Source organism: Aquarana catesbeiana, linkage group LG02 (genome assembly GCF_042186555.1).
Source record: "Aquarana catesbeiana isolate 2022-GZ linkage group LG02, ASM4218655v1, whole genome shotgun sequence".
Classification (NCBI taxonomy): Eukaryota; Metazoa; Chordata; class Amphibia; order Anura; family Ranidae; genus Aquarana; species Aquarana catesbeiana.
Window position 1 is genome coordinate 311,746,792 of NC_133325.1, and position 12,176 is coordinate 311,758,967.

The window sequence follows — 12,176 nt, forward strand, 5'->3', positions numbered from 1 at the left end:
CTCAATTCCACTATCAACACAGTCAGTGTTGATGGGGGAATCCCTCGCGTGGAACTATTGTGTTCTCCTGGTGGGGTGAGGAGTCCCTGCCGAGAGAACACAGTGATTACTGCTAGTGGCTATAATAGCCTCTAGCAATAATTGCATGTAAAATCTGACAGGCTGGTTGTACCCAAGTTGATTGATCGATCAACATGGGTACATTCAACCTGTCCATACACGGTTTGAATCTCAGTTGGTCCCTGCTGAACTCGCTGACATTTGAATTGTCTATGGTCAGCTATAGTTTGCGGTGCATTAAAGCAGAATTAAAGTCCGTAATACTTATCTCAACTTCAACAGATTGGTTGCACAAGATTCTTGCTTATACGCAGGAGTTCAGTCATCCCAGCACACAGGACCTGTGCCAGAGTGTAAACTGAGCTACACTTGCATTGCGCTATACTGTGGTGCATTTGGCTGTACTGTATATTGGACTGGGATGCCCTTCACGATGAAGGGCACCACAGTGCCCATAGAGCAGGTGCTTAGCAATTCATTGCAGAAACACATATTTTAGTGCACATTGCAAGGGTGATTAGGCCCTGTGCAATTTTTTAATACTAGTCTTATGACCTGATGTCACCAGATCGGTGGCTGGTCACCAGTGGGCTGCAGCTACTGCTATCATACGGTGCTCCAACATGCCCATTCTTCAGCCTATTCACCCAAAGCTGACATGAAATACACACTGTGCATGCACAATTACCTTCTACCTGCTAGAAAGCAAGCGTTTTGTCATGCATGTGCAGTGCACACCCCATGTTATTAATAAATAAAGAAGACAATCGCTACAAGGCACATGTGACTCTTTATTTCAATCCGGAATAAAAATATGCAAAGTTTCCGCCACGCTCATGCATCTCCGCCCTACACAGGCCTTAGGCCGGCCATACACAGAGCAAATTTCTTTCCTGCAACCATGGCAGGGGGAGCGGGGGAGGGTGGGGAAAGCTGTCCCTGCCGGGGGAAGACAGTGAATAGTGCTAGCAGTTATAGCAGCCGCTTGCGATAATCGTAAGCGAATCCGGCAGGCTGGTTGTACCCAAGTTGATCGATCGATCAACTTGGTACATTCAGCCTGCCCACTAATGGTTCGAATCTCAGGAGGTTCAACCGTGTATGGTCGGCCTTAGTCTTAGCATTAGGAGGTGGCAATTAGATCTTATTTAAAAACTCCCCCTCCAATCCGCTCCCATCAGCCCAGGTGCAAAGTAATAAACTCTTAACTACCTCACTGTCAGCAGAGGATCAGTGAGGGAGACACAGATACATTGTAAAGGATTTAAGAATAAGGCCTGTGTAGGGTGGAAACACGTGAGCATGGAGGAAACTTTATATCGATTTTATCCTGGATTGAAATAAAGAGTCGCATGTGCCTTACCGTGGTTGCTGATTCATTCATGACATGAGGATCGGCCTACAGAACACAGTTCGTTACAGATCCTGCACTGACAGTTCTTGTTCTGGGTGAGCGGCAGCTTGTCCTTTTGTTTTCTAGAGTGCACACTCCATGCCAACTACGGGCAACCATAGCAAGGGTCAAAGAATAGGCACAGGGCGATACACCTATTCTACATCATGCATTTGCAGCAGGGCCTGGGGAGGAGTGGAATGCAGTTCTACATTCCTGCACTGGATGAACCTGTCTATGTACTGGTGTGGTATAGAATGCTGTCCTGTACCCACATTTATACTTTCTATAATCCTTACTTGGATAGAGTGAGACAAGTGTCCTGCTGTTCTCTGTGATATTCCAATAGTTCTTACTGCTTGACGACCATAATCCTTAGCTTCAGGAACGAGTAATGGCTTTGTCTTCAAGAATGTACTAAATGCTGTCATATTGGTCTTTACAAAAAAAGAGACTAAGCTCTGAATAAAGATTCCCTTAGAAGCATATTCATATTGTAGAGCTCGAGAAAAGTGATCCATAAAAGACTGTAAAGAGAGAACATCAATCTAAATTAACATGATTTGGTATACATTGTATAAACAATCCTTATACTCAATGGCAGGTATGTCAAATGCAAAAAGAAAAGAGTCTGCATTCTGTGGAAACAAAAGTGTATAAATAGTAAAACATTTTCACTTTTTTTTAAGTTCAGGAAAGGGAAGGGTTATGACCTCTGTCGTGTTTTTATGTCTGTCTTTTTTAAAGCTGGATTAACCTTCTGTATTTGTCCTATTGGCCATTGTCACTGAGACAGAAGATGGGAAATCCAAAATGTTGAAGTTGTCATCAAAACAGGTCGGGATGATTAATTTTCCGTTGTCCGGGGGGGTTCCCTTCCCTTCCCTTATAGAGATTTTGTCTTTCTATAGTGTCCCTGGGACTGGAAGTGAAATCTCCCCAAGGACAGGAAACAATGAATTGATTAGGGTTCTAACCTTACTTACTCCATCCACAACTACAAATCTTGAGGGGCCATATTATGTCTACTGAGGGTCACATATGCAAAAAACAGCCCTATACTTAAAGAGGAAATAAACCCTGATGACATTGGTGAATGTCTTTTGCAAATATCTCCTAAACCATGTAGGTTTAGGAGATATTTCTTGCACCTACAGGTAAGCCTTAATCTAGGCATACCTGTAGGTAAAAGTGGTCTGTAAGGGTTTACAACCACTTTAATTTGTCTGTAAACAGAAAAAATATTTACTGTGACTCAGCAGATCAGTAAAAACGTACCTTTAGCAGATTACTTCTCCATATGTGATAGCATAATTTCTTGTAACCTCACAGGAACCTGTCAGAGGTCTGATTGGAATATCCTGTCCTTTGATGCCACCAACTTAAAGTGGAGTTCCACCCAAAAGTGGAACTTCCACTCATTAGATTCCTCCCCCCCTCCGGTGACACAGTTGGCACCTTTCAGGGGGGAGGGGGGTACAGATACCTGTATATTACAGGTATCTGTACCCACTTCCGGCATAGATATCCGCAGAATCTGCGGGTATTTACGCCACATCCTGTTCCCCCCCCGCTGCCTGCTGGGAAACACACGGGTCCCAGAGGCAGCAGGGACCATCCCTTTCCGAAGATGGAGGCGGCAGCACCCGAGGACGAAGAGACGCTTCGGCCTCGGGTGCCGACATCGCGGGCGCCCTGGACAGGTAAGTGTCCATGTTTTAAAAGTCAGCAGCTGCAGTATTTGTAGCTGCTGACTTTTAAAAAAAATTTTTTTAGGTGACACTCCGCTTTAAGGCTTGCACAGGCAGCAGCGGGGGCTTTTACACACACTGCTGACATAGCAGCAAGGAATGTGTGTAAACTTCACAAGCCAAATGTTGGCTTTTAAATGGAAGGGATCACCATACCTCCCAACTTTTTGAGATTGGAACCTATCAGCAAAAGTATGCAGGCATAGGACACACCCCTTGCCACGCCCTCTTAAAGGAGAATTGTATAAAAAAACAAGATTGGTTAAACACACAAGTGCTTTTTCTACCACTACTATTCCTTTATATTGGCTTTTGGAATTTACGAATGCAGCAATTTAGAAAATCAGATGAAAGGTTTAGCACTGGGAAACACTTATTGATATATAAAAAGTGCATTTTATATACAACTATATAGAGCAGACCAAAATGAGGAGGAATGAGGGACAAAGGGACATTGCTCCAAATCAGGGACAGTCCCTCCAAATCAGGGACAGTTGGGAGCTATGGGGATCACTCCCACAGACACTGGAATAGTTACATATTCAACCATTAAATTTCCTGGCTTCGCTGTCCTACCTTTGGACCCAGCATGGTTGGAGTCGCTCGGTAGTAGGGAGAATAACAAGCAAATTTCTGTTTTCTGACCTTCCCTAGCTAGTAAAATCCTGGAAGTGACAACAAGGACTTCATCAATTTTGGTTTCAGGTATCATTTTCACTGGCTGCTGTGACCAGGGAAGAAGCAAATGGAGCAGGATTTGTATGTACATTGTATGTACATCCTGAGTGCTAAAGTAGTTAAAGTACATGTAAACCCTAAATGAAAGACATTGAATTTGCTAAAGCACTGTGTATCATAAGCAATCACCTTTTAAAAAATAATACTGTTTTAACATTTATTTCATCCTTTGTTGCATATATTCACTGTTGATTTCTGGCAGCCTCTTTACAACCACTTCCTGCCTACGTGCATGTTAACAGCAAGTGCTGCAGGTCATTTTTCTGTGAGTTTCCTAATCGTGACCACAGTGGAACATACATGTGCAGTGTTACATAGATAGTGGGGTTAAAAAAAGACTCAAAATCATCTGTTCAACCAATAAAAAATAATAAAGAGTGTACCCTGCTTGATACAGGGTGACAACACACAAGAACAATTGGGAGTTACCCTGTACAGAAAGTGCCTATAAAAGAACCTTCATGGCAGGACCACCAGGTATTATTTTTAATGAATTCAAAATAACTTTTAAAATTAGCATGCGAAAGCCTATATGAGACTACAATGGTCAAGCTTACATACAAAATGTAAATTATACTTCTTTTTCTGCAATGTGCTCACAATTAGTCAGGTAGATACGTTACCTTGGAAGATGCATAAATATTCATTAGAGGGGTGGGTTTGCAACAAGATGCAGAGGACACATTAATAATGGCTCCTCTCTTCCTCTGTACCATCCCTGGGAGAACAATATGAACCATCATGACAGCTGCTCCAATATTGATATTAATGATCTCCCATAGTTTGTTTTCTGGAACCTCTGTAGTGATCTGTGGATAATCATAGAACACTCCAACATTGTTAACTAAAATACCCACTTCTACATTTCTCAGAGCCTCCTTAATATGAGGATAGACTTCACATCCCAGGCTGAAATCAGCCACTATGAACTGAGTTTTTACTTTGTAAGTCGCAGCAATGGCATCAGATACTTTCTTAAGCTTCTCAGGGTTGCGGCTGACCAAGATGATGTTGACACCATGACTTGCCAGCTCCTCTGCATATGCTTTACCAATGCCTTCTGTGGCTCCTGTGGAAAAGAAAAGATGAACTGCAGTGATTTATAGAGACTGCGTTAAGTTGTGGTATAATACACAAAAATAATCTGGTGGACATGCTGATGCTACACGGAAAACACATCCTTAAGAGCCGGTTCACACAGGGGCGGCACGACTTGCAGCGCAACTCACAGAGGCGACCTGCACACGACTTCAGCGGCGGCTTGCAAAATGACTTCTGTATAGAAGTCAATGCAAGTCGCCTGAAGTCGCCCCCAAAGTAGTATAGGAACCTTTTTCTAAGTCGGAGCAACTTGAGTCGCTCCTATTAGAACAGTTCCATTGTACAGGACGCGACTTGTCAGGCGGCTAAGTCGTCTGACAAGTCGCCACTGTGTGAACCGGGTCTTAGGCAGCCTGTTAAAGATAATAATATTAATAATAATAAGGCCTTTTTTCTCAGTGAATAGGTGCAAGAACTCAACCGTGCCCCCCTCCACAAGCTACCCCCGCAGTGGGAGAGCACACCATATCAAAGGGAGGGTGTGGCCAAATTGGACTAACATTTAGAGGGTCTTAAAAAGACCTTGTTAAATACCAGGAGTTTGTTATGCACAGGGTTCAGGCATGCACTACATACAGAGTGCAGAGTCCAGGGTTCAGGATTGTGCTACATTCTGAGGGAAGGGTTCAGGGGTGTGCTATGTACAGCATGCAGTGTCCGGAAGGTCGGTACATACAAAGTGCAGGGTTTAGGAGTGTGCTATGTACAGAGTGCAGGGTTCATTAGTGTGCAGGGTTCAGGAGTGCACTACATACAGAGTGCAAAGTCCAGGAGTATTGTACATGCAGGGTACAGAGATCAGGAGTGCGCTACGTATAGAGTGCAGAAATCAGAAGTATGCTATGTACAGGCTGCAGGGCCCAGGAGTGACCTACATACAGGGTGCAGGGCTCAGGAGTACGCTACGTACAAAGTGCACGCCTCAGGGGTGAACTACCCACAAGGTGCAGGACTTAGGATCACGCTATGTGCAGGGTAAAAGGCTCAAGAGTGTGCTACATACAGGGTGCAGGGCTCAAGAGTTCACTATATACAGGGTGCCACCATTACCTCGGAAAATAAAGAACGGCAGCCATCTTGAATGGTCAGCAACAATCCCAGGGTGTGTTGTCAGTCAAGGTGTAGCCAGTAGTCATTTCTTGAAGAGAATTAGATAGTATATTTCTGTATACACCTCCCTGATTTAAGGTGAGGACTTCAGCCAATTATAGTGACTTCTCAATGAGTCAAGGCAAGTCTTGCCAATAGAGATGGGCCGAACACCCCCAACCCCCCCCCCCCCCGTTCGGTTTCAGAACTTTTGAACATCACAAAAGTTCAGAGCCAAACAATGAACCTTATTGAAGAACTGGAAAAATCAAAAGTGCCCATTTTGAAGGCTTATATGCAAGTTATCAGGCATCAAAAGGGTATGGGGGGCCAAGTACTGCCCTGGGGGACATGTATCAATGAAAAAAAGTTTGTAAAAAAAGATAATTTGTAAGTGAGCAGTGATTTACTGATGCTTAAAGTGAAACAATAAAAATGAAAAATTTCTTTAAATATAGTGCCTGGGGGGTCCCCTTAGTCTGCCTATAAAGTGGTGAATCTGTACCGTGTATAGAACCTACTGCAGTAAAACTGATATTTATAAAGAAAAAAAATTACATTTAAATAGTTTTTACTTGCAAGCTTTCTTTATTTGCACAAGCTGGAATTTCGATGCTGGGCATGTGGGTGGCAGTTACTGTTTTTTTGTTTTTCGCTGAAGCAACTGGGGCAGAGAAATTAGCCTGCTGGCTGCTGCAGCTGGTGGTGTGCTGCTGGCAGAAGTGCTGCAAGGACCTGTGACACCCTTCGCTATGCCATCATCCCTGTCAATGGAGGCTGTTGAGGGGTCATGAGATATAGTGGGCGTAGACCTGAAAGGTGAGGAGTGAGGAGGAGCAGAATTGCATCCCTTTTGTGTGGCTTTCAGGTGCTCTTGCCAATGGGCTGACTGGTGGTAGATTAAATGGCTGATATGCTGGTATGCTTGATATGCTTGAGGCCGAATTGCAACAGTGTGATTGCCTGCACATGTCCTAAAAAAGGCCCAGACAGCTGGGAAGTGGGCCGGGAGATAACAGCTCAATGTGATAGAATAGGGTGGCTGCTCTCTACTTTTTCATGATGGCTGCCTCGTTGGGGTTGTGCCTCACCCTCACTTTCCTCCTCTGTCCTTATTTATTTTTCTTTTACATAACAGGAGAAAAATGAACAATCCTTCTGTATATTACATTCCATTCTGCACATACAGCCAGACAAGAAATAAAAAACAAAAAAAAAAACATGATAATAACTTGTTACATTCCATTCCATCTGCTCCTGTCTGTTTCTAATATATTATCCAATAAAGATGCTCTATCCGGCACCCAAGTCACGGCAGTGACCTCATCATCATCATCTCCTCCATCCTCATCATCACTGGAGCCAACTTGCCAATATGCTGTGGCTGGGAAAACATAACTGCCAATTTGTTGTTTACCATTGTTGTCCCCTACTGCAGTAAAAGTGCACTGGCGCACTCCATTTTACTGCAGTAAAAGTGCACTAACGCACTTCAATATACTGCAGTAAAAATGCAATAATGCACTTCAATATACTGCAGTAAAAGTGCCCTGACACACTACAATATACTGCAGTAAAAGTGCAGTAAAAGTGCCCTGACACACTAAACTGACACACTTCAATATACTGCAGTAAAGCTGCCCTGACACAATAAACTGACACTGAAGTAAAAAAGGAAGGTTGCACTACACTCACGCCGCACTATCACTATATTCACACTACACTGATACTTTACACTCACAATAGAATCACAATAGCACACTATAGTACACTAACTCGCTAGTAGCAATGAACAGAGCCCTGTTTAATCTATATCCACTCCAATGTCACACTGCAAATGACTGCTCTGGGAAGGAACATTTTATAGTGTGGGGTGGGTCTATAAACAATAAGCCGGGGCCCATGTGTGGCGTCTAACATGAAGGACGTCTTTTGAGAGAGCTCCAGTCTCCGTCTGCTCTCGGGGACCCCTGAGAAGCTACAAGAGCCACAGTCAGTGCCGGGGGTAAGCTGAATTGATACCTACACTCTTCAGGCACCCCATGGGCAAAATTGGCCAGCAGCAGCAGTACTACAAACCGATATTCAGGCCGCGACAGGAGACTCACATGGATCGGTATATAACTAGGCCGCAAGCCGCGGTCTCAAGTTCTCCCGCAGATCCCTTCGCATCTATGGACCCGCTCCTGGGGATGGATGATGCAGATACACACACAGCAGACACCCATATCCTGGCTCCCATCCCCTCCATTTCACAAGAGGTTCTCATCCCAGCTATCTTAGATGCCAAGTTGGACGCTAAGCTGAACCAAATTGGGGAACGTACTGATGCCCTTGAATACAAACTGGATGAAATGGTTAATTATGTACAGGCTATTGAGGAGGAAAACTATAACCCTAGACATACAGTGTCCCAGCTACAAGTACAACAAGAGGACCTGGAAAACAGGGCGAGAAGGCAGAACCTGCACTTCCGGGGTATCCCTGAGACAGTGGGGGACCCCGCTCTGTGCTCTTATCTCCTTGGCCTTTTAAATGTCCTAGCCCCCACGGTAGTGGATGTGGACTGGCATCTTGATAGGGCCCACTGCTCTCTGGGCCCAAAACCTCCGGCTGAAGCAAGACCCAGGGATGTTATAGTGAGGTTCCACTATTACGATAACAAAGAGGCACTGACACTGGCCACTCACAATAAATCCCAACTCGTGTACAAAGGGGCAAAATTACAGATCTTCAGTGATCTCTCGCCTACCACCCTGGCCAAGCGAAGAAACCTACGCCCAATCACATCCCATTTACAGCACCACCAGGTTCCTTATTACTGGGACTTTCCCTTTCGTCTCACCGTATCCAAAGATGGCGTTCAACACAGCCTCTGTGATCTTCAAGAGGGAGAAGCTTTCATAAAAAGTCTTGGCCTCCCCCCTATACCGAAAGAAGATCTAATCCTTCCTCCTGTTCAGGCTCGTCTATTTCCTACTACAACAAATCGTGTCTGGACCCCTGTGAGAAGCAGATCAAAGAAACAGCAATCCACACCACAACGTCCAAGACCCTCCAAGCAACCTCCTTAATGCCCTCTCCGGGCACACTGGGGCTCATTTTTTTCTTTTTCTGATTTTTCCATAGTCTAAAAGGTACGCAGTTTAGTGCTCTGGACTATTGGTCTATAAATTACCCCATGTTTTACTGGGGGTAAAACTTACCCAACCAATGAGGTATCAATGTTAAAGTTCTTGGTCACTATCATCAGGTTGACAGTTGTTCCTGTTTTTGACTTTATCTTATTTTTGTTCCTCTTACTTTTTTATATAAATATCAGGATCTCTTTTACCTGACTCTTTGCAAATACTGCCAAGTTCATAAGGAGAGCAGGCGGACCCCACCCTCTCTCCCTGAAATCTCCTGGTGGAGGTCCTCATGTGTCCCTGCATGGCCTCTATTGTTCTCTGGGGCCTCCTGAGACATGGCCATGTCTCAGGTACTCAACCACAGGTTTTTTTCTTTTTCTTATTTTTGGTATTATTATGTGATTATGTTTCTGTTTTTTGCTTTCCTTTTTTCTCATGTCTATGCACGGATGCCAACTCTGTTGGTCAAACTTACAATATTTTCTTAATTTTTTTTCCTTCCTTTTGCTGTCCATACCTCCACATGGTATATTGGTTTAAGCACAGGTACCGAAGGATTACTCTGTTTGTATGGGATGCCTCCCAACCTCATATCTTTCTCCATATATTCTATGTATTATGGGTTTTCATGTTTTTTGCACTAGCACAAGCTCCTAAGATAGTAATGCACATATGGCATTGAGGATCATGTCATACAACGTAAAGGGACTGGGTTCAATACGGAAACGTTGGGTGGCACTGAAGGAGTTTAGATCCTCAGGCGCAGATGTGATAATGATACAAGAGACACATTTCCGAGCAGGTGGCTCATTTAAATTTGCCTCAAAATCCTTCCGCATCTCCTACTTTGCCTCTTATTCCACGGGCAAGGCGTGAGTGGCAATCCTGATTAAAAAAGAGTGTCTTATCAAGATTAAGAATACACATGCAGACCCCCATGGTAGGTTCCTAATCCTAGATTGTGACTATATGAACTCCTCCTTCACTCTAGTGAATCTTTATGCCCCCAACACTGGCCAGATTGATTTCCTCAACAAACTTTTTGACTCCTCTCAATATCACTCTCAACCCTTCATGATTGTTGGAGGGGATTTCAATCTGGTCATGTCCCCCACTAGAGATAGGCAAACACTGTTTAATGATACCCCCTCGAAAAAACGAACATCTCAAGCAAATTAATTCCGTAAATGTATTAAGTCTCATCAACTTTTTGACTCATGGAGGATCAAACTCCAATCTGCTAAACAATTCACGTTTTATTCTACGGCCCATAAAATGTACTCTCGCCTTGATCATTTCTTTATCTCCGCCCCTCTCATCCCTCATGTTACTGAATCTGACATATCCCCCATAACATGGTCAGACCATGCTCCCATCATGCTAGACCTTATGCTCTCATAAACCTATACTAGATCATGTCATTGGCGACTCAATGATTACCTTTTGCAAGACGAGGTTTCACGCACTAAACTAGCAACAGGCCTAAAAGAATTCTTTCAGCTTAATGTTGGATCTGTATCTAACTTCTCTACACTGTGGGAGGCCCACAAGGCTGTATTTCGTGGTGAGTGTATAGCCGAAAGTTCTCGTCTGAAAAAGGACAGAAACAAACTTATACAGTCACTCTCGGCTGATCTGGTGACAGCAGAGAGAAGGCTGTTGTGTAATCCCACAGTGTTGAAGTTACGTAAGGTTATTTCCCTTAGAGAACACATCAAACTCGTACAACTTGGGAGAGCGGCCAAGTCATTACTCTGGACAAAGCAAAAATTTTATGAGTATTCTAATAAGCCCCATAAGATATTAGTAAATAAACTACGCCTGCGCCCATTCAACTCATTCCCTGACTTTCTCTTTCAAGCTGATGGAACGAAAACACATTGTCCCCAAGAGATGTCCAGGACTTTTGGTGAATTTTACCATAAACTGTATAACTGCTTAACCCCTGACAATAATTTTAATTTCACCCAAGAAAAATTTAAGGAATTCTTCTCCAATATAAGGCTTCCGAAATTGTCCTCATCAGACCTAGCTAGCCTAAACTTGGCCATAACAGCTGAGGAACTCCTATCTATCATTAAAGGGCTCCCGTTACATAAATCACCAGGTCCTGATGGAATGCCCTATTCTTATTATAAAACCTTTTTCGATATACTCTCTCCCCACATGCTGACTCTCTATGAATCCATACTCAAGGGACAATCTCCCCATCCTCACTTCTCCCATTCTTACATTTCTGTCATCCTGAAGCCTGGTAAGGACCTTTCAACTCCAGATAACTACAGGCCCATAGCCCTTTTAAATTCAGACTACAAAATCTTTACAAAAATTCTCTCCTCCAGATTGTCCAAATTTATCCCCAAATTGATCAACAGGGACCAGGTGGTCCATGCTGGGGATAACACTCGACGCACTATTGACTTGATCGACCTCCTTGACAGATCCTCACGTCCAGCCCTCATCCTGAGTCTGGACACACAAAAAGCATTTGACAGGCTGAGTTGGCCTTATATGTTCTCCACCTTGCGTGCTTATGATTTTCAGGGGCCTTTCCTAAAGGCATTGGAGGCTTTGTACTCTAAGATCACGGCACAGGTACAGATGTCCTCTTTCTTGTTGCCTGGCTTCCCCATGACAAATGGTACTCGGCAGGGCTGTCCTCTATCACCGTTACTTTTTATTTTGTGTTTGGAACCCCTGACCGAGTCCATCCGTATACACCCGGATATACGTGGGGTGGTGATGCGACAAGGGGAGTATAAACTATCACTCTTCGCAGATGATATTTTGTTGACGATCAATAGCCCGCTCCTGTCGCTTCCTTCACTACACAACTTACTCTCCACTTTTGGCGCCATCTCGGGCTATAAGGTTAACACCTCCAAAGCTGAAGCTCTTCCGATACATATCGCA

The 12,176-nt window shown here is 43.9% G+C and overlaps 1 protein-coding gene across 2 annotated transcripts in view; it reads right to left on the reverse strand.

The window, feature by feature from the left end:
• The window catches only part of LOC141127858 (inactive hydroxysteroid dehydrogenase-like protein 1), a 48,334-nt gene that overhangs the window by 2,528 nt on the left and 33,630 nt on the right, over window positions 1–12,176 (reverse strand). For both annotated transcript variants that reach the window (XM_073614701.1, XM_073614702.1), the window contains exons 3-4: window positions 4,566–5,011; window positions 1,753–1,980 (exon numbers count right to left, since the gene is read on the reverse strand). In XM_073614701.1, coding sequence (XP_073470802.1) covers window positions 1,753–1,980; window positions 4,566–5,011 — 674 coding nt within the window. The remainder of the gene's footprint in view (window positions 1–1,752; window positions 1,981–4,565; window positions 5,012–12,176) is intronic.